The following is a 26,651-nucleotide window of genomic DNA, read 5'->3' as shown; positions in this document are numbered from 1 at the left end:
TCTCCCCAATCAAGGTGCCACCAACCTCCCGTGGTTCCTTACACTACAGATGTTTCTGTGAGAAAACCAAATTTCGTAATGTCTCCTGGTCTGACAAACACCTCTGCCACTTTTCACCGCAGATGTGGAAGGCCAACGTAGGCGGATGCGGTGGATTGAGACGTAGCCCATGCAAAAAACCTGATATCTCTAGCTTTAACCGACAGATTTTGATGCGGATTGTCATATTATGCTAATTAGATTTCCTGACGGGGGCAGACATCGACTCTGTCTTTTCAAATCAAGGGTCATATCCCTGCCCTATAACAAAGAGTGAGAAAACATTTTAGAGCGTGATAACATTGCAACTGTTAACTCCTATGTTTGCCATGCGTCTAAAAACGATGAACTTGTTATTCCCCAGTATTATGTATTTTGGTGACAATTGCCAACTGCTGTATCTTTGTAACCCCTGCCAACTAACGTAATGTAACGTATGACTGAGAAACAATATTAAACTGGAAATCTGTCTCATGTTCCTTTCAGTCTATAGTTGCTGCTCTTGAACGACTTACTTTAATTTCTTATTCATATTTCTTTTCAACTGCATTGTTGGTTAGAGGCTCGTAAGTAAGCATTTCATTGTAAGGTATACATCTGTTGTATTCGGCACATGTGACTAATGAAATTTGATTTGATTTGAAGTCTGGTTAACCAACACGAACATCTAGTTCCACCAATATCTAGTCTAGACATACTTCACTAAATATTACGTTACATATGGATAGGCACGAAATACTATTTCATAGTCGATGTGCAGGGATACGAGGTAGATATGTACTTATAGGTAGGGGTATCGTCAATAGGTAACTAGCCACCCAAGTGTTTTGTGTGCGTGTGTGTGTATTGGTTGGAGTGTCAGTATGTGTGACTGTATCGGTAGAGTCCAATGTGTGTGTGTGTGTGTGTATAGGGTCAAAAGAGTAAAAAGGTCAATGCAGATAGTCCAGTTAGCTATTTGGTTAGCAGTCTTATGGGGGTAGAAGCTGTTCAGGAGCCTTTTGGTCCCAGACTTACCGCTCCGGTTTGCAGTGCGGTAGCAGAGAGAACAGTCTACAACTTGGGTGGCTGTAGTCTGACCAATTTTAGGGCCTTCCTCTGACACCACCATACGGTTGAGAGGGATGAGTCTGGCAGCACAACCGATTGGCAAATGTACTGCAAATTGAGAAATCATGTGACTAAACTGATTAAAACGAAACTATACTATGAAACAAAGATAAATTATATAAAGAATGAGAGTGAAAAGCTTTGGAGCACCTTAAATTAAATGTAGGGAAAAAAGGCAAACTCAGTCCATCATTCCTTGAATCAGATGGCTCATTCATCACAAAACCCACTGATATTGCCAACTACTTCAATTATTTTTTAATTGGCAAGATTAGCTAATTTAGGCATGACATGCCAGCAACAAATGCTGACACTACACATCCAAGTATATCTCACCAAATTATGAAAGACCAGCATTGTAAACTTTTGGAAAAAATGGTGTTTGACCAGATACAATTCTATTTAAAGTAAACAAATTGACAACAGACTTTCAGCACTCTTATAGGGAAGGACATTCAACAAGCACAACACTTGCAACAATGACTGATGATTGCCTGAGAAAAATTTATGATATAAAGATTGGGGGGCTGTTTTGTTAGACTTCAGTGCGGCTTTTGACATTATCAATCATAGTCTGCTGCTGGAAAAACGAATGTGTTATGGCTTTACACCCCCTGCTATATTGTGGATACAGAGTTAGCTGTCTAACAGAACACAGAAGGTGTTCTTTAATGGAAGCCTCTCCAACATAATCCAGGTAGAATCAGGAATTCCCCAGGGCAGCTTTCTAGGCCCTTACTTTTTTCAGTCTTTAGTAATGACATGCCACTGACTTTGAGGAAAGATAGTGTCTCTATGTATGCGGATGACTCAACACTATACACATCAGCTACTACAGCAACTGAAATGACTGTGACACTTAACAAAGAGCTGCAGTTAGCTTCAGAATGGGTGGCAAGGAATAAATTCATCCTAAATATTTCAAAAACTAAAAGCATTGTATTTGGGACAAATCATTCACTAAACCCTAAACCTCAACTAAATCTTGTAGTGAATAATGTGGAAATTGAGCAAGTTGAGGTGACTAAATTGCTTGGAGTAACCCTGGATTGTAAACTGTCAAGGTCAAAACATATTGATACAACAGTAGCTAAGATGGGGAGAAGTCTGTACATAATAAACCGCCGCTCTGCCTTCTTAACAGCACTATCAACAAGGCAGGTCCTACAGGCCCTAGTTTTTTCGCACCTGGACTACTGTTCAGTCGTGTGGTCAGGTGCCACAAAGAGGGACTTAGGAAAATTGCAATTGGCGCAGAACAGGGCAGCACAGCTGGTGCTTGGATGTACACAGAGAGCTAACATTATAATATGCTTGTCAATATGCATTATGGAACAGCGGGGACTGTGAGGAAACTCAAACACAGGCACAGATATGTGGTAATAGAGTAGTGGCCTGAGGGCATTCACTTAATGTGTTGTGAAATCTGTTGTGAATGTATTGTAATGTTTTTAAATTGTATAACTGCCTTAATAGGGCTGGACCAAAGGAAGAGTAGCTACTGCCTTGGCAGCAGCTAATGGGGATCCATAATAAATACAAATACAAATACCACCTGGTATAAAGGTCCTTGATGGCAGGGAGTTCGACCCCAGTGATGTACCGAGACGTACCCACTACCCTCTGTAGCGCCTTGTGGTCGGGTGCCGGATCCTTCAATGGGATTCTGGAGACGGTTTTGGACACAACATGGACCATAGCTGCACCTCTTCCAGTTCAGCTTGAGTTAGTGGTTTATTGAAAATATTGAAAAATAAATGTTGACATTTTTTGACAAACTGCCCTGTCAGTGGATTATAAGATATAGTGTTGACATTCAACATTCATTAATTAGTTAGGGGTGACATTTCTCTGGCCCCATCCCTCAGCTGGTTACCTAAACCAATGTTGTGGACTGTAATGCGCATTGTCAAAAGTCACACGGGTGTCCTCTTTCTTTTCCACAAAGCTTTGAAAATGAGCTATGCAAGTGCATACTTACTGTTTTCCAATTCAAGTATCTGTTTCTTCTTTGAGTGTCTTTTCCAGATGTTTTTAGAATATGTTGCACTTGTTTTGATGTTGCACTTGTTTTGATGTTGCACTTGTTTTGATGTTTCACTTGTTTTGATGTTGCACTTGTTTTGATGTTTCACTTGTTTTGATGTTTCACTTGTTTTGATGTTTCACTTGTTTTGATGTTTCACTTGTTTTGATGTTTCACTTGTTTTAATGTTTCACTTGTTTTGATGTTTCACTTGTTTTGATGTTTCACTTGTTTTGATGTTTCACTTGTTTTGATGTTTCACTTGTTTTGATGTTTCACTTGTTTTGATGTTTCACTTGTTTTGATGTTTCACTTGTTTTGATGTTGCACTTGTTTTGATGTTTCACTTGTTTTGATGTTTCACTTGTTTTGATGTTTCACTTGTTTTGATGTTTCACTTGTTTTGATGTTTCACTTGTTTTGATGTTTCACTTGTTTTGATGTTTCACTTGTTTTAATGTTTCACTTGTTTTGATGTTTCACTTGTTTTGATGTTTCACTTGTTTTGATGTTTCACTTGTTTTGATGTTTCACTTGTTTTGATGTTTCACTTGTTTTGATGTTTCACTTGTTTTGATGTTTCACTTGTTTTGATGTTTCACTTGTTTTGATGTTTCACTTGTTTTGATGTTTCACTTGTTTTGATGTTTCACTTGTTTTGATGTTTCACTTGTTTTGATGTTTCACTTGTTTTGATGTCTCACTTGTTTTGACAATCAATGAAAAAATTATTGTGAACAAGATTTCATTATTTCTATAAAATCAACACTTTACTTTTTATGAAGGATCAAAGGTTGTAAAAGTAGGCGAGACCTTTTTAGAATATTTAGCAATCAATGCAAAAGGTATTGCGAACAAGAGATTTGGGCTCCCGAGTGGTGCAGCGGTCTAAGGCACTGCATCTCAGTGCTAGAGGCGTCACTACAGACCCTGGTTTGATTCCAGTTTGTATCACAACCGGCCGTGATTGGGAGTTCCATAGGGCGGCGCACAATTGGCCCAGCGTCGTCCGGGTTAGGGTTTGGCCGGGGTAGGCCGTCATTGTAAATAAGAATTTGTTCTTAACTGACTTGCCTAGTTAAATAAAGGTTAAATAAATAAAAAATAATGGTGAATGTCTGTTGAATGTCTGATATAAAACCTACTTTACCTCTGTGAAACAGCAACCAACCCAGGGCCATAGCAAAACATGTCACAGTTGCATGGGGTAACGGCATCACCGGCCTGAATGTAATCCTGGCTGGAGAAAGTCAGTTTCCATCTGTAAAGCGTAGAATTAGCTTCCAAATTAGATGATGTTATTTCTTAAGCTATGTTTATAATTGATGGATGGTTACAATTGTTGACCCTGTTTGTCTGTTAGACAAAGTGCCCAGCTGGGTGCCAGACCGATCCCCTGGTCATGAATGGATGCTGGGACCTACCACACAAGAAGGTTAGACCACTCTGAGTCTCTGACATGTTAGCCAAGGTGGCCCCATTACCACCAGACACAATGCAGATAGGCACAGTATCTGTATCGCCTGGGAATGACAATGAAAGATGAAAGCTGCACATTGCTATATTAGCAGAACACTGCTTCTATGGGATTATGTAAAGGTTTGTTTATTCTACATGGACCTGTTCTACATTTGAAAGATATCAAAACACTTAGTTTACAACATCTACATAAATTCAGCAATTGCATTCTTCTCATATTACTCTGTAGGTTACTGACCTACTCAAAGCTTCCTCCAGCATCTAACCATACATCTGGCTGTAGTTATTGAACTCAAACTGCAAGAGGTTTGTTTTTTTGCGATTGAGTGAGGGGAAACAGCTGCAGGAAAGGCTCTGACAGATGGGTGTGACTTCATGGTGGCAAGGACACACTCAAGAAACACCCACAGCAAACACCCACAGCAAACACCCACAGCAAACACCCACAGCAAACACCCACAGCAAACCATAAGCCCCCAAGCCAACTCAGGTTTGTCTTCTGTCATAACAGCATTTCTTGAGGAGCAAGCCAAAAAATGTGGCCAAATCAGTGGTGCAATTCCCCTTTAACTGTGGACAATCACCTCACTATATAGCCTATTGTATGTATTGACATTCATATTGCAATGCCTATGGGTCTTGTGTCCATGAAATGGGAAATCAGCCTACTCAGTGACATAAACAGATTACAATTCTGACGAGTTAACACAAATATTAGCGTATTCATGGGGATCTGTTATTCGGAGCCCCATGAAATGACACCATATCTACATTCTACAGATGCTACTGACTATTCCCTACAATACTTTTACTGTGGCACCCAGAATAGGTTTTGCTCTGTAAGCCAATATGTAATCGATATGCAGTGATTCGCATTGGTGGCATTTATGGGACCTTGGAAAGTTTTTAAAACCCAAATTTAATACAAATGCCACTTAAATATGAACAAATATCAATCCTTGTTCATGTTTAAACAATAATTTATCATAAATCATGAACAAATAAAGGTTATTATATTGACACTTTTCTACTATTACGTGGGGTACTTTTATTTAGAAATTATTCAACATTTCGCGAACCGGAAGTGTTTTTTTAGTGCTGCTGACGAGACGCTTATTAGATTTATCAGATTTAGGTGATTTCATCAAAATGTGTGGGCCTGTACGCTGGTTGTTTGAGATAATGCTATATTATTCGAATTCGCAATGCCAGCCCGGGCGAAACATCTCTTCTACAAGTAGCCTAGCCCACGGTGTTGCTCCATAAAAGAACAGCGCTGTGTAGAAAAATGTGTTGATCCATCAGAAGGGAAGGGTAGACTACATTTTTTCCCCCGGAGAAAGGACACATCGGGATAAGGAGGCTCTTTTTCAGAAAGGACATCGTCAGGACAGTAAAATGTGAGACATTGCAAATTATGATAATTTAGCCTAATACAAATAGAGCAATAACACTCTTACAGTGTTAAAATAAAATGATTGGCATGCAATGTATTATTAATGTATGCAAGTGGCATGCGATTTTGCTGTATTTAAACCATACAGTGTCGACACATTCAAATAAGCATCATGACGAGAACGCTATTTTAACGCATTTACAGTCTATGCCCTCTTCTGTGGTGCATTGCATAACAGTGTTAATATCATTTAGAAGTAGGCCTATTATTCCTATACAAAATTTGGCTACAGTGGTTATACATAGCCTATAAAGATAATAGATTAGAGTATTTGATATTTGAACTTGCTATTCGGGATCCTTGGGACGTCCAACTCTGCCGTCAACCCATGGAAGTTGAAACGTAAAATGATTCATTAAGGTTGGTGTTACGGGTAGGGACGTTCCAACGAACCGCCATAGCACTAACCATTTGATATTAGGACTTCAGCGAACTGATAATCAAATACCAGGCCAGGGTATAGATTTCTAAACACTGTGTGAACAAAACGGACCATCCAAAAACGGACCATAACAGCTATATCCTAGGGGGACATATAAATCAGAAATATCAATATCATTAAATGTAATAAAGAAAAATAGTATATTCGCTGCAGCGATCTTTTTAAGGGAGGCTTTTAAATAGGCCTAACTGTATATTAGATTAGCACTCTTACCCTGTATTCTGCTTGTTCTCTAGAAAGTCTCTCCTTGGACAATTGGCATTTATTCATTTGCACTTTACTAGAGTGATGAAGCATCCACTTAAAGGCACATTATATTTAATTGATCAAGCTCCAGTCTTCCTAAAACATTAACATTTTAAACCAATGTTCATGTTAAATACTTGCATGTATCCTCAAAGTGCATGGAAAAAGCATATTGTGAATGAAAAAGCCTATAAACACAGTAGCTTATGTAACAAATCAATTAATTAATGCAATAGTCTGAGAATATTTCTTCCATTAGAAAATAAGTGTTGGTTGAAGGAATTAAACCCACATCAAATGTACTATTTTTGTTTTTTCCAAGGTAATTTCGGAGGAAGCAACTTCAGTCCCTACCATTTCTTACTTTGCTAAAACAAAGTCTTTCTGGATAACATCTCAAAGGAATATCTTACTCTCAAGTGTTCAAAGAGACTGTTGGGATATTTCTTGATACCTTTTGAGGCTTCTCAGCCCTAGGATCTGTACTATCGTTGATACATTACACTCAAGGACATGTCTGCTGTGCGGCTGCTGCTCCTGTCTCTGCTTTGTGCCCTCTTTGGTATGTGAGTGTAGATGTGTAGACTGAACGTTTGTGGATAGTCACAACATCTTTCAATATATGGATATTTGTCTGTGTACTGTTGAATTATCCAAGATGGCGTAGCAGTCGGACGTGTGTTTGTATTGTCCTGTAGCGTGTAAATAGTAAATAGTAAATAGTCTTCGTATTTTTCGTATACATTTCGTATATATTTTAATTTCACTTTCCATCTAGGAACTGAATATACATTCCTACATTCCGCCTCACCCAATGTGGTACGGACCTGCTATTTTTTTATACTTTAGAACCGTAACCCCAAGCAGAAGCTAGCCAGATAACTAGCTACTAGCTAGTAGTCAGTTAGCCACTGCTGCGGTCTTCACCCTCAACTCGGACACAGCCAGCTTCAATACCGGGCCAATACCTGCCAGTCTGCAAGCGCGATATCAACCCAGAGCATATAGGACTGCTTTTTCTCTACCACATCACCGGATTCCTGACGCAAGCTCTGGACAATTACACCGTATCATCACAGCTAGCTAGCTGCAACCGAGTGGCTACTACTGGCTAACACCTCTGTCCCGAAGCAAGCACCAGTTAGCCTTGAGCTAGCCTCGAGCTAGGCCCATCTGCCGGCTAGCTGCAAGCGCGATATCAACCCAGAGCATATAGGACTGCTTTCTCTCTACCACATCACCGGATTCCTGACGCAAGCTCTGGACAATTACACCGTATCATCACAGCTAGCTAGCTGCAACCGAGTGGCTACTACTGGCTAACACCACTGTCCCGAAGCAAGCACCAGTTAGCCTTGAGCTAGCCTCGAGCTAGGCCCATCTGCCGGCTAGCTGCAAGCGCGATATCAACCCAGAGCATATAGGACTGCTTTTTCTCTACCACATCACCGGATTCCTGACGCAAGCTCTGGACAATTACACCGTATCATCACAGCTAGCTAGCTGCAACCGAGTGGCTACTACTGGCTAACACCTCTGTCCCGAAGCAAGCACCAGTTAGCCTTGAGCTAGCCTCGAGCTAGGCCCATCTGCCGGCTAGCTGAAGAGCTAGCGCCACTGCCACTGCCACGAAGCTAGCACCAGTTAGCAAACACAATTCTACAATTCACAACCTCTCTTTCGCCATCGCCATCTGGCTTGGATTCTCTGTCGACACAACCACGTCTGAGCAGACCCCCTCCGTCTGAGCAGACCACCCCCCGGGCTACTAACTTTATACGCCGCGTGCTAGCTTAGTGGAGGCCTCCTCTGCTCAATCTACGGCTGCCCCCTGGACACTATGATCACTTGGCTACATAGCTGATGCATGCTTGACTGTCCATTAATTCACGGTACTCCATTCTGTTTATTTGTGTTTTACCTGTCGGCTCTGTGCTTTAACTCAGGATCTGTGTGTAGTTAATCCGACCCTCTCTGCCTAGTCGTCGCCATTTTTACCTGTTGTTGCTGTGTTAGACTAACACCCTGTTATTGCTGCTGTTATCTTACCTGTTGTTTTAGCTAGCTCTCCCAATCAAGACCTGCAATCACTTTATGCCTTATTGTATGTCTCTCTCAAATATCAATATGCCTTGCATACTGTTGTTCAGGCTAGTTTTCATTATCATTGTTTTGGTTTGCAATGGACCCTGTAGTTCCACTCTCCGTACCTCTGATACCCCCTTTGTCCCACCCCCCACACATGCGGTGACCTCACCCATTGAGACCAGCATGTCCAGAGATACAACCTCTCTTATCATCACCCAGTGCCTGGGCTTGCCTCCGCTGTACCCGCGCCCCTCCATACCCCTGTCTGCACATTATGCCCAGAATCTATTCTACCACGCCCATAAATCTGCTCCTTTTATTCTTTGTCCCCAACGCTCTAGGCGACCAGTTTTGATAGCCTTTAGCCGCACCCTCATCCTACTACTCCTCTGTTCCTCGGGTGATGTGGAGGTAAACCCAGGCCCTGCATGTCCCCAGTCACCCTCATTTGTTGACTTCTGCGATCGAAAAAGCCTTGGCCTCATGCATGTCAACATCAGAAGCCTCCTCCCTAAGTTTGCCTTACTCACCGCTTTAGCACACTCTGCCAATCCTGATGTCCTTGCCGTGTCCGAATCCTGGCTTAGGAAGGCCACCAAAAATTCTGAGATTTCCATACCCAACTATAACACTTTCCGTCAAGATAGAACTGCCAAAGGGGGAGGAGTTGCAATCTACTGCAGAGATAGCCTGCAAAGTTCTGTCATACTTTCCAGGTCTATGCCCAAACAGTTCGAACTTCTAATTTTAAAAATTAATCTCTCCAGAAATAAGTCTCTCACTGTTGCCGCCTGCTACCGACCCCCCTCAGCTCCCAGCTGTGCCCTGGACACCATCTGTGAATTGATCGCTCCCCATCTAGCTTCAGAGTTTGTTCTGTTAGGTGACCTAAACTGGGATATGCTTAACACCCCGGCAGTCCTACAATCCAAGCTTGATGCCCTCAATCTCACACAAATCATCAAGGAACCCACCAGGTACAACCCTAAATCCGTAAACATGGGCACCCTAATAGACATTATCCTGACCAACCTGCCCTCCAAATACACCTCTGCTGTCTTCAATCAAGATCTCAGCGATCACTGCCTCATTGCCTGTATCCGCCACGGGTCCGCGGTCAAACGACCACCCCTCATCACTGTCAAACGCTCCCTAAAACACTTCTGCGAGCAGGCCTTTCTAATCGACCTGGCCCGGGTACCCTGGAAGGATATTGACCTCATCCCGTCAGTTGAGGATGCCTGGTCATTCTTTAAATGTTACTTCCTCACCATATTAGACAAGCATGCTCCGTTCAAAAAATGCAGAACCAAGAACAGATATAGCCCTTGGTTCACTCCAGACCTGACTGCCCTCGACCAGCACAAAAACATCCTGTGGCGAACTGCAATAGCATCGAAGAGCCCCCGCGATATGCAACTGTTCAGGGAAGTCAGGAACCAATACACGCAGTCAGTCAGGAAAGCAAAGGCCAGCTTTTTCAAGCAGAAATTCGCATCCTGTAGCTCTAACTCCAAAAAGTTCTGGGATACTGTAAAGTCCATGGAGAACAAGAGCACCTCCTCCCAGCTGCCCACTGCACTGAGGCTAGGTAACACGGTCACCACCGATAAATCCGTGATAATCGAAGACTTCAACAAGCATTTCTCAATGGCTGGCCATGCCTTCCTCCTGGCGACTCCAACCTTGGCCAACAGCCCCGCCCCCCCCGCTGCTACTCGCCCAAGCCTCCCCAGCTTCTCCTTTACCCAAATCCAGATAGCAGATGTTCTGAAAGAGCTGGAAAACCTGGACCCATACAAATCAGCTGGGCTTGACAATCTGGACCCCCTATTTCTGAAACTGTCCGCCGCCATTGTCGCACCCCCTATTACCAGCCTGTTCAACCTCTCCTTCGTATCATCTGAGATCCCCAAGGATTGGAAAGCTGCCGCGGTCATCCCCCTCTTCAAAGGGGGAGACACCCTGGACCCAAACTGTTACAGACCTATATCCATCCTGCCCTGCCTATCTAAGGTCTTCGAAAGCCAAGTCAACAAACAGATCACTGACCATCTCGAATCCCACCGTACCTTCTCCGCTGTGCAATCCGGTTTCCGAGCCGGTCACGGGTGCACCTCAGCCACGCTCAAGGTACTAAACGACATCATAACCGCCATCGATAAAAGACATTACTGTGCAGCCGTCTTCATCGACCTGGCCAAGGCTTTCGACTCTGTCAATCACCATATTCTTATCGGCAGACTCAGTAGCCTCGGTTTTTCTAATGACTGCCTTGCCTGGTTCACCAACTACTTTGCAGACAGAGTTCAGTGTGTCAAATCGGAGGGCATGTTGTCCGGTCCTCTGGCAGTCTCTATGGGGGTACCACAGGGTTCAATTCTCGGGCCGACTCTTTTCTCTGTATACATCAATGATGTTGCTCTTGCTGCGGGCGATTCCCTGATCCACCTCTACGCAGACGACACCATTCTATATACTTCCGGCCCTTCCTTGGACACTGTGCTATCTAACCTCCAAACGAGCTTCAATGCCATACAACACTCCTTCCGTGGCCTCCAACTGCTCTTAAACGCTAGTAAAACCAAATGCATGCTTTTCAACCGTTCGCTGCCTGCACCCGCACGCCCGACTAGCATCACCACCCTGGACGGTTCCGACCTAGAATATGTGGACATCTATAAGTACCTAGGTGTCTGGCTAGACTGCAAACTCTCCTTCCAGACTCATATCAAACATCTCCAATCCAAAATCAAATCAAGAATCGGCTTTCTATTCCGCAACAAAGCCTCCTTCACTCACGCCGCCAAACTTACCCTAGTAAAACTGACTATCCTACCGATCCTCGACTTCGGCGATGTCATCTACAAAATAGCTTCCAACACTCTACTCAGCAAACTGGATGCAGTTTATCACAGTGCCATTCGTTTTGTTACTAAAGCACCTTATACGACCCACCACTGCGACCTGTATGCCCTAGTCGGCTGGCCCTCGCTACATGTTCGTCGTCAGACCCACTGGCTCCAGGTCATCTACAAGGCTATGCTAGGTAAAGTGCCGCCTTATCTCAGTTCACTGGTCACGATGGCTACACCCACCCGCAGCACGCGCTCCAGCAGGTGTATCTCACTGATCATCCCTAAAGCTAAAACCTCATTTGGACGCCTTTCCTTCCAGTTCTCTGCTGCCTGCGACTGGAACGAATTGCAAAAATCTCTGAAGTTGGAGACTTTTATCTCCCTCAACAACTTTAAAAATCTGCTATCCGAGCAGCTAACCGATCGCTGCAGCTGTACATAGTCCATCTGTAAACTACCCACCCAATTTACCTACCTCACCCCCCATACTGCTTTTATTTATTTACTTTTCTGCTCTTTTGCACACCAGTATCTCTTCTTGCACATGTTCATCTGATGATTTATCACTCCAGTGTTAATCTGCTAAATTGTAATTATTCGATTTATTGCCTACCTCATGCCTTTTGCACACATTGTATATAGATTCTCTTTTTTTCTACCATGTTATTGACTTGTTTATTGTTTACTCCATGTGTAACTCTGTGTTGTCTGTTCACACTGCTATGCTTTATCTTGGCCAGGTCGCAGTTGCAAATGAGAACTTGTTCTCAACTAGCCTACCTGGTTAAATAAAGGTGAAATAAAATAAAAAATAAAAATTATGAAGCTACCCATTTCTACAATCAAAATAAACTCTTCTCTCCTGTAAACAAGTGTCCCTGTGCCATGGGGCCTGTGCAGAGGTGGACTCGGACACTGAGGCCGTTGCAGGCAAAGGGTTCAAGCTGGGCTGCATCTCCTGTAAGATGAGGCCCGAGGTGGAGGCTTCTGCCACAGTCGACTGGTATTTCAAGGCCAAAGGGGAAGCTGACTTTGCTCATGTGAGTATCTGAGGCTGATTATGATTGCTATAGTATTCCAAATTACTACAAACTGCAGTAGAATGTAGGATTAGGTTTTGGGTTTTGTTTGCTCTGGTGCCCACACAAAACATGCTGCCACTGTAGTCTGCAGTCTGTTTAGAGTATGCCAGTGCTTTTTTAAATGGCTAGGGTTAGGTTTACATAGTCCTCTAGACCAGGGTTTCCCAAACTCGGTCCTGGTGCACATTTCGTCATGAAGCTTTGATTATTTGAATCAGCTGTGTAGTGCTAGGGCAAAAAACAAAACGTGCATCCAGGGGGCCCCAGGACCGACTTTGGGAAACGCTGCTCTAGACAAACCTGTCTTATGCCACATGGCCCAGAGCCCATCCCTAAGCACACAACCACAAGGCACAACGCACAAAGGTATGCACACACACACACAATGCCCAACCACATGATATGACGGAGTGCTGTATGCGGTTAAGATTGAATCAATCTGCATGCCATTTTAGCCCTCAGAGAGCATAAGAGCCACTGGGACAGCAGATGGGCAGATAGTGCATAGCTCACAGCTATGTAACCTTGAGTATACTTTCCTACTGGAAGCCTTTTCGAAACACAGTTGCGTCCTGTTGAGTCCATTTTCTTGGATGTTGCCAGCTACGGGTCGCGATCTAGGAAGTGAAACCGGAGACATTTTCAGTGCCAGGTGAATGACCCAGTTGTCATTGTGTCATTAGATATATAATTACGATGAGGAGGGCCAGCACATTGTGGATGAGCGCTTCGAGGACCGCGTGGACTGGAGCGGCAGTAAGCAGAGCAATGACATACAGGATGCGTCCATCTACCTCTTCAATGTCACCTTCAATGACTCGGGCACCTACCGTTGCTTCTTCCACCGGCTCCTGACGTACGAGTTCTACGAATACCAGACTGTTGTCAGCAAGGTTGTGCACTTGACAGTGGTGGCTAAAGGTTCAGTATTACTATACAGACTAATGGCTTTGCATGCACTTGTAATTCCGATGTCAATTATCCCAATTGTTAGGAAACATTTATGACCTGAAATTAAATTCAAAAAGTGCTTTGTAAGTGCTTAGTGAGAGACTCTGTGGTGCCTTTTGAGTGCTTTGACTCCCCCCCCCCCCTCTCTCTGTCTCTACAGCCACCAGAGGGACGGCCTCGATAGTCTCTGAGGTGATGATGTACGTGTCCATCATCGGGCTACAGGCTTGGCTCTACATAGAGATGGTATACTGCTACAGAAAGATCTCAGCTGCAGGAGAGGAAGCATTACGAGAAAGCGCGTAAGTAACCCTACTTCCTCTAATGCAGCTGTATCCTTTCGTTTTAGGTCCTCCCCTATTACTGTCTTCCTCCATATACAGTAATCTCACTGTCCTCCCTTTCTTGTATGCTCTGTACCTGTCCATCCTGTTGATTTGACCTCTCTACTGTCTTTCAAAGTGCTGAGTAGTACAATTACTCTGTTCCTATTTGTTCAATATTATCTGTCTTTCTCTCCATTTGTTTTCCTTTCCACTCCCATTCTCCCTGATTGGATGTTAGCTCAGCTGACACTGCTTGCTTTGCGTCTCTACATTAGAGCAATAGGTCTGGTTACTTCAGTTGGATGGGCGATTGCTTGATCAAATCAAATATCAAATCAAATGTATTTATATAGCCCTTCGTACATCAGCTGATATCTCAAAGTGCTGTACAGAAACCCAGCCTAAAACCCCAAACAGCAAGCAATGCAGGTGTAGAAGCACGGTGGCTAGGAAAAACTCCCTAGAAAGGCCAAAACCTAGGAAGAAACCTAGAGAGGAACCAGGCTATGAGGGGTGGCTAGTCCTCTTCTGGCTGTGCCGGATGGAGATGGAAGGGTAAAGGAAGTTATGGATGGATGAAAAAAGGGCTGGAGTGATGAAGGAAGGTTAGAGGGGTTGTTGGATGGATAAAGACAATTTAGAGGGGTAAGTGGATTCATAAAGAGAGGTTAGAGGGATTAATGAGTAGATCAAGAGAGGTTGAAAGATTGGAATAAACGTAGGAGATATGCAGTGTAGTTGAAATGATTGAAATGCTTTAAGTGATGAGTGGCGAGAATGGTTATACTGTAGATGGCTAGATGGATGAATAATATGTGAATGGAAGGATGAATAAGCAGATGATGATCTTCTAACCATATCTATCTTTCTCCTTTCTTTCCAGGAATGCCGAATATTTAGCCATAGCCTCGGAGAGTAAAGATAACTGCGGTGTGCAAGTGGCAGAATAACCCAGGTTTGTCATGAGAGAAAAACACGTCATCAGCAAGCCAAAGGAAGCATAGTGTAGTTGCCTTGTTTGGCTCCCTCACAGGGGCAAGTTAAAATAACTTAGAAAGATGCCTTACTGTCAGTGGTATGATTGTAAGGAGAAACCGAAAGGCTCTCAGAGACAATTACAAAGATGGCACATCTTTTTGGATCTTGGATCTAATTTTGGATCTAACACATCCACTGAGCGATCAATATGCAGTACTACCATCAGGGTGCAGACTCAGGTGTTTACCTCGTAAAAACAAGAGAGGCACTAACAGTTGTGTACCAGCATCAGTATGGCTTTTAAATGAACATGGATTTGTGTGACTTATGTTAGTTTTTTAAGGCACAGCTCAGCTCTTGAATGCAAAATGATTTTTGTGACTTAGGGACATTTTGAAAATTACAGGGGGGGGGGTTACAAAATAGGGGAGAGGCGTGTAACCTTTTTTTTTGCTTTGGGGAGGGTTGTGTGGATTTTATTGGGCACAGGGGAGGGTAGTGTGTTTTTTTTTTTTTTTTACATTTGCCGTTTTGTAGGTTTTCCTATATAATTTATTGAATTCCACATGGGTTGCCGCCGTCGGCTCGGGCTCATATTCGCCACACTGCCACTTTTGATATCTGCCTCTCCAAAGGCCATGAAACAATATGTTTTATTGCCCGTGATGAGGCTTTTTCTATCAGAGTTATTGACTTCTCAATAAGCCAGATTCGAGGAACTTCCATGACAGCTGAACGCCAAGCGGCAGCTGCGGCGCAATCAGCCGGGAGGTAGACAGCACATGGTGCTGAAATCAGGCTAATTCAAGTCATTCATTTCAACAGTCTTGTAGGCTAGCCATAGATTTGTCAGCCAATTCCTCCAATAGTGTCACCACTCCTTTAAAAAGCTCTGTGTCCGTGAAGGGCTTGGTGTGGTAAGTTAAAACCAGTGGGTTGAGGGTGTAGGTCTTTGAAGGTATGCCATAGCCTACTTTTTGTCAAAGAACATGTCAAAATGCATACTCCTCGTTTTTATAGATTTATAAGAAACTAAAACATGTTCGGATTATATAAAGCGATTTATAACGACACTTTCCTCCACGATGCTCTATGCTAGAAGCAAGCAACACAAGAAAGATGTGTCTGATGCGCATGGGAGTATATTTTGTTCATCTCTGTGGCATTCAGAGGCTGAGCCAGGAAGTTCTATAGCTGAGAAATATTTTTTTTATTACTTTGCCTTGGACATAGGGGAGAACGGGGAACAAAGTAGCACAGGTCAGTTATAACAGCTTAATAACTCAAATGAGAAACCATGTAGAAAGCTGTTATTCAATGTGCTAATGTTTGGTTATTGTCTAAATGCCTAAGAAGTTTCGTTTAAATCCTTCCAATTATTTTGTATTTTATTGGAATGAAAACAAGTAAATATACTTGCTGCCTCTCTTTTTTAAATGATTGACCTGTGGAGCATTTCTACATGTATCTAAACATATCATTTTTATCAGTAAGATGGGGTCTTTTGATTGGTGTACTTGATGACAATAATTATTGTTGTATTTTTGTCAAAAGATTCGGATTAGTAGAGGGTCTTATGTGGGGGGTTAGATGTAACACAAAACTGTATATGCTATTTAAACACATTCACATCATGACTTAAAATGTCACTTCTTTACATCAAGTTTAGCAGTACAGCTAAGATAATACCTTAGAAAAATCCAATAAAAAGTCAAATTCATACTTTTGAATGCTAATATAAAATAGGCTATATACATTTTGGTAACTTTTGAGTTTTTGGTCAATATGACATGCCTGACAGATAAAATCAAATTATCAATTTAATTTAATATCAGTTTAGTTTAATAATTTTTTTTACCGTTGAAGACAGTGTTACATTTAACCCCACATACTGGGTTAATTGTAACATTTCACTCCCGACACTTTCGGTTGAATTGTAAATGACTGGTATGTTGTAGTTACAGTGTGTAATGGTAGCTGAGATATGTAAGTTGTTTGTGTAACAATATTGTTAATCGAACTCAATAACATTTTCATAATAAGCCAAACCCTAAAAGTGTTACCTGGTTCCCCGGTCTCCTTCAATCAAATAGGCCTACAGTGTGTAACTCTGTCGCTTTCAATTGAGCTACTCACTTTCTGTTAAAGAGATGTTTAAATGCCCAATGCAGACGTTTTTATATCAATATCATTTCTGGGTAACTATTAGGTACCTTACTGTAATAGATTTCCGTTAAAATTGGCATAAAATAGCTTTATTTGTCAATAGGGGGAGCAGTTAGCATTTATTTTTTCTGGGTGTCGCCAAATTAAACTGCCTCGTGCTCAATTCTTGCTCGTACAATATGCATATTATAAATTCTATTGGATAGAAAACACTCTAGTTTCATAAACCGTTGGAATTATGTCTGTGGGTGACCCAGAACTCTTTCTACAGCGAAATCCATGACAGATAGTGCGAAGGTCTGAGAGCGAAGCTCTGGTTTCAGATCAGTTTTTAAGGTCTGTGTGTATCCTATGGAACGACATGAACTGCACCCGCCTTCCCCTGGATGTCAGTAACCAATGAGAAGTGGAATGGGCTTTCTGCATAGCTCTCAGAGGTTATAAAAGGCCAAGGAGTGAGGGTAGCCCCCCTTTCGACTCTGACCATTACGCAGAAGAGGACCTCGGGATGCCATTTTCAAAGGCTCGGTTATCAACGTGAAATGTATCCGTCTGTAATTTAATTCGATATAGGAGTTAGAAACATCATAACGTAGTTAATTTAAACCGTTTTATAGCAATTTATATCCGTTTAGTGCGATTTTGAGGAATTTCTATGTGATGCTCTTTGAAGCTTTGGGCACGTTTCGGGGTCCCGGTCGAACGTTAGTGGGCATTTCGACGGACAGAGGACATCTTTCGACCAAAAGAAGATTAGACCCAAGAAAGGATACATTGCCCAAGAATCTGATGGAAAATCACCTCATAGTAAGAAATATTTAATATGATAAATCGTTGTTCTGTCGAAATATTTTAAACGCATATTCCGCCATTTTGTTTGCTATAGCTTCGCTTGGCGAACCCTGTATTGCACAGTAAGGATAATTTTAGAAATGTAAATCAGCGATTGCATTAAGAACTAATTTGTCTTTCGATTCCTGTCAACCCTTTATTTTTTAGTCAAGTATATGATTAGCTTTCGATTAAACTAGATCACTATGAAAGATGGCGTCCGACATGTTGAGGCTTGATTTGCTACTATTTTCATTGTATAACCACGGTTTTTTATGGCTAAATATGCACATTTTCGAACAAACAATATATGTATGTTGTAATATCATGTTCCAGGAGTGTCATCGGAAGAATTCTGAAAAGGTTAGTGAAAAAATTTATATCTTTTGGCGATGATAACGATATCGCTCCCTTTGGCTTGAATTCATGCTGGGGTGACGTTTGCACATGTGGTATGCTAACTTATCGATTTATTGTGTTTTCGCTGTAAAACGCTTAGAAAATCTGAAATATTGTCTGAAATCACAAGATCTGTGTCTTTCCATTGCTATGCTTTGTCTATTTTTATGAAATGTTTTATGATGAGTAAATTGGTCATACACGTTGCTCTCTGTAGTAATTCTAGTCGAGTTGTGATGGTGGGTGCAATTGTAAACTGTGATTTCTACCTGAAATATGCACATTTTTCTAACAAAACCTATCCTATACCATAAATATGTTATCAGACTGTCATCTGATGAGGTTTTGTCTTGGTTAGTGGCTATCAATATCTTTATTTGGCCGAATTGGTGATAGCTAGTGGTGTTGAGAAAAAATGGTGGACAAAGAAAAATGGTGTATTTTGCTAACGTGGTTAGCTAATAGATTTACATATTGTGTCTTCCCTGTAAAACATTTTAAAAAACAGAAATGATGGGTTTATTCACAAGATCTGTATCTTTCATCTGGTGTCTTGGACTTGTGATTTAATGATATTTAGAGGCTACTATTTACTTGTGAAGCTATGCTAGCTATGCTAATCAGTGTGGGGGGGTGGGGGGTGCTCCCGGATCCGGGTTTCTGAGGCAGTAAAAGTTAAGTCAGATTTTTGCTAGGACTGTCTAGGAGTGGTCTGCGTGGGGAGGGTAAAACTAAAAACTAGCTGTTATTGGCAGAAAGGTTTGGAACTCTCTTTGTTGTTATTGTTCTATTAACCAATTTACCACATGGTGATGTCACCATGGAAAGCTGAAACTCCTGCCCATGCAAACCTGCTGATTAGAAGGTCCTGTGTAACTATCAGCAACTATCAGGAAATAACACTGATCACATTTTTTCAGACTTTTACCGTGTTTGTTTCATCAACTGTTGTACAATATGGTACAAAACACAGGAAAACAGAATTTTAGGGACGCACTTGTGACGTTCTCTTTTTGGGTTAAGCCACGGAAGAGTAGTTATCAGTTAAAGCTTAAATTGTTCCGCGTCGGACCTCTGTCTGGATTGGAAAGGGAACTTTTGAAAGTAGGCTACAATGCGTAGAATCATATGACGTCTCAGATCAAATTATTTGCAAACAGCGGCAGTTTCGTTGCAAACAAGTCACACCGGTTTGGCATGGGGAAATGTGGGAAGATGAACGCATATCTCTTCCCTGAAAAGTTTATTTTCTAAATCTGCTTTTCTTTTGGGACTTTTTGAGAGCGACATTTTCTCTTGCAAGCAAGCTGATTGTTTTGAGCTAATAAAAAGTAGATTACCAAAAAAGACATAACTCATTTATTAGAGACATTGTTCATTTTATCAAAATGATTATGTTATTGTCTTTGAATTGATTATGTACTTGCCAGATGTGTTAAAAATAATGTACTATAGGTGTACAAATTGGGCTGCTATTATTTTATGTTCTGGTCCGCCGACTAATAGCTGAGGTATTAAATAATACATTCTGCTAATGTCTTTAGTCGTAAAATAAAATCTGTTTATAGAAGTCTTTTTTTTCAGGAGCCTTTTTATTTTATCAAGTTTATTGATTGTAGTAGTAAGGCCTAGGCCTACATTGTCACTGTTACTGTTGTCATAATCAATATTTAGAGTTAATTCTAATGAGTTTTTTAAAATTTTATATACATTTTTTTTCAAGTACAAGGGGAGGGTCATATGAGAAAAAAAATAATGTTGGGGAGGAGGGTGCATTTTTGTGGGGGACATCTCGAGTTGGATAATTTTCGAACGGTCCCTGACATTTAGCTTTTATTTACCGTCTAAGCATTTGTATCTGTCATGTGTGAATGTCACTGTTCATATGTTTACAATATACACTACATTACCAAAAGTGTGTGGACACTTGCTTATCGAACATCTCATTCCAAAATCATGGGCATTAATATAGAGCTGGTCCACCCTTTGCTGCTGTAATAGCCTCCACTCTTCTGGGAAGGCTTTCCCCTAGATGTTGCAACATTGCTGCGGGGACTTGTTTTCATTCAGCCACAAGAGCATTAGTGAGGTTGGGCACTGATGTTGGGTGATTAGGCCTGGCTTGCAGTCGGTGTTCCAATTAATCCCAAAGGTGTTCGATGGAGTTGAGGTCAGGGCTCTGTGCAGGCCAGTCAAGTTCTTCCACACCGAGCTCGACAAACCATTTCTATTTGGACCTCGCTTTGTGCACGGGGGCATTGTCATGCTGAAACAGGAAAGGGCCTTCCCCAAACTTTAGCAACGAAGTTGGAAGCACACAATCATCTAGAATGTAATTGTATGATGTAGCGTTAAGATTTCCCTTCACTGGAACTAAGGGGCCTAGCCCGAACCATGAAAAACATCCCCAGACCGTTATTCCTCCTCCACCAAACTTTACAGTTGGCACTATGCATTCGGGCAAGTATCGTTCTCCTGGCATCCGCCAAACCCAGATTCGTCTGTCGGACTGCCAGATGGTGAAGCGTGATTCACCACTCTAGAGAACTCGTTTCCACTGCTCCAGAGTCCAATGGCAGCGAGCTTTACAGCCAACGCTTGGCATTGCACATGGTGATCTTAGGCTTGTGTGGGACTGCTTGGCCATGGAAACCCATTTCATGAAGCTCCCGACAAACAGTTTTTGTGCTGACGTTGCTTCCAGAGGCAGTTTGGACCTCGGTAGTGAGTGTTGCAACCGAGGAAAGACGATTGGTCCGTGCTTCAGCACTCGACGGTGCCGTTCTGTGAGCTTGTGTGGCCCACCAGACAAGCTGGGCCGTTGTTGCTCCTAGACGTTTCCACTTCACAATAACAGCACTTACAGTTGACCGGGGTAGCTCTAGCAGGGCAGAAATGTGACTTTTTGGGAAGGTGGTATCCTATGACGGTTTCAAGTTGAAAGTCACTTAGCTCTTCAGTAAGGCCATTCTACTGCCAATGTTTGTCGATGGAAATTGCATGGTTGTATTCTCAATTTTATAAACGTCAGCAACAGGTGTGTCTGAAATAGCTGAATCCACTCATTTGAAGGGGTGTCCACATACTTTTGTATATATATCTTTATCTTATCCGACTTGCCATAACTGAAGTTCCTTCTGGGAAAAAAGTAACTATTATATGCACACAATTCAACCAGATTCAAGCATCAAGTGAGTGGAGAGGTAATTATTGTAGAATCGAGGCTTGTCATGGATATGCACATTTACATCTAACAGAGTTCAACTGTCCTTGACCTCTCTCTTGGCACAGGATGAACCATGTGTAATGTATTGATGTTTAATTCTGCTTTCAGGAATTCAAGCGGTGCCATCTACAGACTGGCCTCATCACCGATACGACCCCTTGTTTTGCATGAAGACACCCGGAAGATGTATAGTATCTCTGAGTCTTTATTACCTTTCCTGTTACAATGTTAATGGATAAATGTGATATGATGACATGATTACTTTTAGAGTAGTATGTGTATGAATCCTATTTTTCAGTTTTAATGGTATCTCTAAAGTGTATGTACATTTATATTAAGAGGTATTGTGAGCATGACACAAGGCGAGATGGTTGAGCTCCAATATTTATTAATCCAAGGGGTAGGCAAAAGGTAGGTCGGCGACAGGCGAGAGTTCATGAACCGGGTCAGAGTCCAAAACAGTACCAGATGAAGGGCAGTCTTGAGGTCAGGCCAGACAGGGGTTCAGTAACCAGATTGGAGTCCAAACAGTACAAGGGGATAGGCAGGCTTGAAGACAGAACAGGCAGTGTGGTCAGGCAGGCGGGTTCAGAGTCCAACCAGGCAAGGGTCAAAACCAGGAGGACTAGAAACAAACAGCGACTGGGGGGGGGGGGGGGGGGGGGATAGGAGCAAGAAAAAACACTGGTTGACTTGGGAAACAAGACAAACTGGCACAGAGAGACAGGAAACACAGGGATATATACACCTGTTCTTGTGATTGTGGAGACAATCACAAGAACAGGTGAAACAGATCAGGGTGTGACAGTGGGAGAATGAATCTGATTGAATGGTTATCGCGAGATCACCTTTGAATTAGAATACTAGAATGGACATGAACGGTCTGTTGATAGTATAAAAGGTCAGCCATTTTGGTAAAGGAGTTGGTCAACCACAATGGTCAGCGAGTGCTGTGAGAAGATGTTATTTAAAACAATGAATTTAAAAGAATGACTTTGAAAATTATATGCACAGTAATGTTTATTAGCTAGCTAGTCTGCCAGTTTTAGTAGAATGATTCCATCATTTTTTTCTAAATAACTGCCAATATCCCGACATTCCAAACAAACAATGCAGTCAATACACTGGCTGAAATCAGTTGGTGATATGACTTAGACAAAGTGTAAATGCAGCAAGTAACTGATATTGTATTATATTATAAGATTCACAACTTTCCAAGAAAACAAACACTGAAAACATTTTTGAGGCAATTTATACAGAACATTTGTATAAAACCTGTATTTACTGGTCAAAAGTTTGGACACCTACTCATTCCAGGGTTGTTCTTTCATTTTACTATTTTCTAACACATATGGAATAATTTAGTAACCAACAAAGCGTTAAACAAATCAAAATGTTTTATATTTTAGATTCTTCAAAGTAGCTACCCTTTGCCTTGATGACAGCTGTCACGCTCTGACCGTAGATTGCTTTGTATGTTTCTATTTTTTGTTTGGTCAGGGTGTGATGTGGGTGGGTATTCTTTGTTGTATGTCTAGGTGTTGTATTTCTATGTTTATGCCTGGTATGGTTCCCAATCAGAGGCAGCTGTCAATCGTTGTCTCTGATTGAGAACCATACTTAGGAAGCCTGTTTTCCCACTTTTGTTTGTGGGTGGTTGTTTTCTGTGTCTGTGTTTTCACCATACAGAACTGTTTTGATTATCATTTCTTTCTTTCACTTTGTTATTTTGTATTTTTCGTGTTCTGATATAATAAATTATCACGGACACTTACAACGCTGCATTTTGGTCCGATCCTTCCTACTCCTCATCCGATGAAGACGAAGATCGTGACAACAGCTTTGCACACTCTTGGCATTCTCTCAACCAGCTTTATGAGGTAGTCTCAACCAGCTTTTAACAGGTGTGCCTTGTTAATATGTGGAATTTATTTCCTTAATGCGTTTGAGACAATCAGTTGTGTTTTGACAAGGTAGTGGTGGTATAAACAAAATACCAAGTCCATATTATGGCCAGAACAGCTCAAATAAGCAAAGAGAAACGCCAGTCCATCAGTACTTTAAGAAATGAAGGTCAGTCAATCCGGGAAAATGTCAAAAACGTTGAAAGTTTCTTCGAAGTGCAGTTGCAAAAATCGTCAAGCGCTATGATGAAACTGTCTCTCATGAGGACTGCCACATGAAAGGAAGACCCAGAGTTACCTCTGCTGCAGATGATAAATTAATTAGAGTTACCAGCCTCAGAAATTGCAGCCAAAATAAATTATTCACAGAGTTCAACTAACAGACACATCTCAACGTTAACTAGGATTCAAGGCACACTAGACCAGCATGGCTACCACATCATTCTGCAGCAATAAGCCATTCCATCTGGTTTGCGCTTGGTGGAACTATAATTTTGTTTTTCAACAGGACATTGACCCAACATACCTCCAGGCTGTGTATGTGATATTTGACCAAGAAGGAGAGTGATGGAGTGCTGCATCAGATTACCTGGCCTCCATAATCACCAGACCTCAACCCAATTGAGATGGTTTGGGATGAGTTGGACCACAGAGTGAAGGAAAAGCAGCCAACAAGTGCTCAGGTGAAGCTGGTTGAGAGAATGCCAAGAGTGTGCAAAGCTGTCATCAATGCAAAGGGTGACTACTTTGATGAATATCAAATATATTTTGATTTGATTAACACTTTTTGGGTTACTACATGATTCCATATGTGTTTTTCCATTGTAGAAAATAGTTTAAAAAATAAAGAAAAACCCTTGAATGAGTAGGTGTGTCCAAACTTTTGACTGGTACTTTGTAATTATGACAATAGTTAGGTTGACAGTAATTCTATTACACAATTTCTGATATATTACATGCCTTTTATTTTCCTGCATAAGTAAAAGCAGGAAATGCATCAACTATGCCTCTACTGCCATTCATTCCAATGTTATTTTACTACAATGACTGCCATTCATTCCAATGTTATTTTACTACAATGACTGCCATTATCGTCCCATTCTTGAACGTTGAGGGTTTATTACATAGCCGCTCAAGAAATGTCATAGGATCTCTTATGTTTATCACACTGTATCAATAACTCCATCCACTCCACCTGTAGTATGTCTTCTAGATTATGCACAATCATCATGAAATGTACTAAAAATACAACGGTATTTCCATAATAGAATGTGATTGATTATGATAGACTGTCTACAATGTACAATGTTGTGATGATAAATCAAATAAAAAAACATTGAAGTGAAGATTGATCTTACTGAACTTTGTCTCACAAGAACTCACAAGAACGCCAAAACATTAAAAGATAACTGCATCAGCAAAAGACCCATTCATTTAAGTATAACCTTTCCTGCAAACAGTACATGCAAATCTCACCAATTTCATAATAGATCCACTGATGTTAACTTCTCAAACCCCAACTTTGCTTACATGGCCTTTCTCCTATACAGTTGGCACGAGTAATGTAGTGGAGGTTAAACGCATGTAAATGTCTATCTATTGGATTAAAATGCAAAATATTGGGAGCGTTACGTTACTCACTACAAACGACGATCACCGTTTACCCCCTCCAACATTTATTTTTTTGCCACTACTGCAGCTGGTACACACAGTCAGTATTGGGGTACTAAGTTAGGTTGAGCTGGTACTCAGGAAACGTCCCTAGATACTGGTGGCGTCCATGGATGTGTGTTGCTGACTTCTTAGGGGCAGTCAGGGTGATTAGCATACCTGGCTGGAGTCCGTCTGTGCTACCCTGCTCCACATCCCAACCTGAAGAGGACATGTACAGTACATTTGGAAAGTATTTACACCATTTGATTTTTCCACATTTTGTTACGTTACAGCCTTGTTTTCAAATGGATTATATTGTTTTTTTTTCTCTTCAATCTACACACAATACCCCATGATGACAAAGCAAAAACAGGTTTAGAAAATTAGGCACATTTATTGAAAATTAAAAAAACAAATATCACATTTACCTTTGACAGTGATTACAGACTCGAGTCCTCTTGGGTATGACGCTACAAGCTTGGCACACCTGTATTTGGGGAGTTTCTCCCATTCTCTGCAGATCCTCTCAAGCCCTGTCAGGTTGGATGGGGGTGCGTCGCTGCACAGCTATTTCGGGTCGTTGTCCTGTTGGAAGGAGAACCTTCTCTGCTCTGGAGCAGGTTTTCATCAAGGATCTCTGTACTTTGCTCCGTTCATCTTTCCCTTGATTCTGACTAGTCTCCCAGTCCCTGAAAAACATCCCCACAGCATGATGCTGCCACCACCATGCTTCACCGTAGGGATGGTGCCAGGTTTCCTCCAGACATGACGCTTGGCATTCAGGCCAAAGAATTCAATCTTGGTTTCATCAGACCAGAGAATCTTGTTTCTCACGGTCTGAGAGTCTTTAGGTGCCTTTTGGCAAACTCCAAGCAGGCTGTCATGCCTTTTACTGAGGAGTGATTTCCATGGCCTGTTTGGTGGAGTCCTGCAGAGATGGTTGTCCTTGTGGAAGGTGTTCCACAGAGGAACTCTGGAGCTCTGCCAGAGTAACCATCAGGATCTTGGTCACCTCCCTGACCAAGGCCCTTCTCCCCAGATCTGTGCCTCGACACAATCCTGTCTCGGCGCTCTTTGGACAATTCCTTTTACCTCATGGCTTGGTCAGGGAGGGGCCCACCTATCTGAGGGGATGTCGATTCTAGCATTTTTATTTATTTAACCTTTATTTAACTAAGCAAGTCAGTTAAGAACAAATTCTTATTTGCAATGACGGCCTACCGGGGAACTGTGGGTTAACTGCCTTGTTCAGAGGCAGAACGACAGATTTTTACCTTGTCAGCTTCAGGGATTCAATCCAGCAACCTTTTGGTAACTGGCCCAATGCTCTAACCACGAGGCTACCTTGTGCCAAAAGGCACAAGAAAGAGGATTTCGACACTTACCATCTC

The 26,651-nt window shown here is 41.9% G+C and overlaps 1 protein-coding gene and 1 long non-coding RNA gene across 3 annotated transcripts; one reads left to right on the top strand and one right to left on the bottom strand.

The window, feature by feature from the left end:
- Positions 1-5,752: 5,752 nt before the first annotated feature.
- LOC139554491 (sodium channel regulatory subunit beta-1-like) lies at positions 5,753-24,953 on the top strand. Of its 2 annotated transcripts, XM_071367312.1 has the most exons (7): positions 5,753-6,054; positions 7,121-7,360; positions 12,618-12,784; positions 13,510-13,747; positions 13,938-14,079; positions 14,987-15,058; positions 21,812-24,953. In XM_071367312.1, the coding sequence occupies exons 2-6, from the start codon at positions 7,312-7,314 to the stop codon at positions 15,051-15,053; spliced, it is 663 nt and encodes a 220-aa protein (XP_071223413.1). In that variant the 5' UTR covers positions 5,753-6,054; positions 7,121-7,311; the 3' UTR covers positions 15,054-15,058; positions 21,812-24,953. The 2 variants fall into 2 exon arrangements, with proteins under 2 accessions (XP_071223413.1, XP_071223414.1); XM_071367313.1 differs by lacking the exons at positions 5,753-6,054; positions 7,121-7,360 and adding an exon at positions 8,413-8,690.
- LOC139554492 (uncharacterized) lies at positions 22,071-26,407 on the bottom strand. Its single transcript, XR_011670849.1, has 3 exons — positions 25,689-26,407; positions 25,438-25,479; positions 22,071-22,345 (listed from the first exon to the last, which is right to left on the bottom strand). It is a non-coding gene; the product is annotated as an uncharacterized lncRNA (long non-coding RNA).
- Between the last annotated feature and the right edge of the window lie 244 nt (positions 26,408-26,651).

Source organism: Salvelinus alpinus, chromosome 26 (assembly GCF_045679555.1).
Source record: "Salvelinus alpinus chromosome 26, SLU_Salpinus.1, whole genome shotgun sequence".
Lineage (NCBI taxonomy): Eukaryota > Metazoa > Chordata > Actinopteri > Salmoniformes > Salmonidae > Salvelinus > Salvelinus alpinus.
The sequence above is the reverse complement of the archived record's forward strand: the minus strand, read 5'-3'. Positions and strand labels throughout refer to the sequence as shown.

What these genes read in the sequence shown, in the direction of transcription:
- LOC139554491 (XM_071367312.1), top strand. Translation starts at nt 7,312, where the DNA reads ATGTCTGCTGTGCGGCTGCTGCTCCTGTCTCTGCTTTGTGCCCTCTTT. An exon ending in GGGAAGCTGACTTTGCTCAT is followed by an intron (nt 12,785 to 13,509) that starts GTGAGTATCTGA and finishes TTGTGTCATTAG; the next exon opens with ATATATAATTACGATGAGGA. An exon ending in GAAGCATTACGAGAAAGCGC is followed by an intron (nt 14,080 to 14,986) that starts GTAAGTAACCCT and finishes CTTTCTTTCCAG; the next exon opens with GAATGCCGAATATTTAGCCA.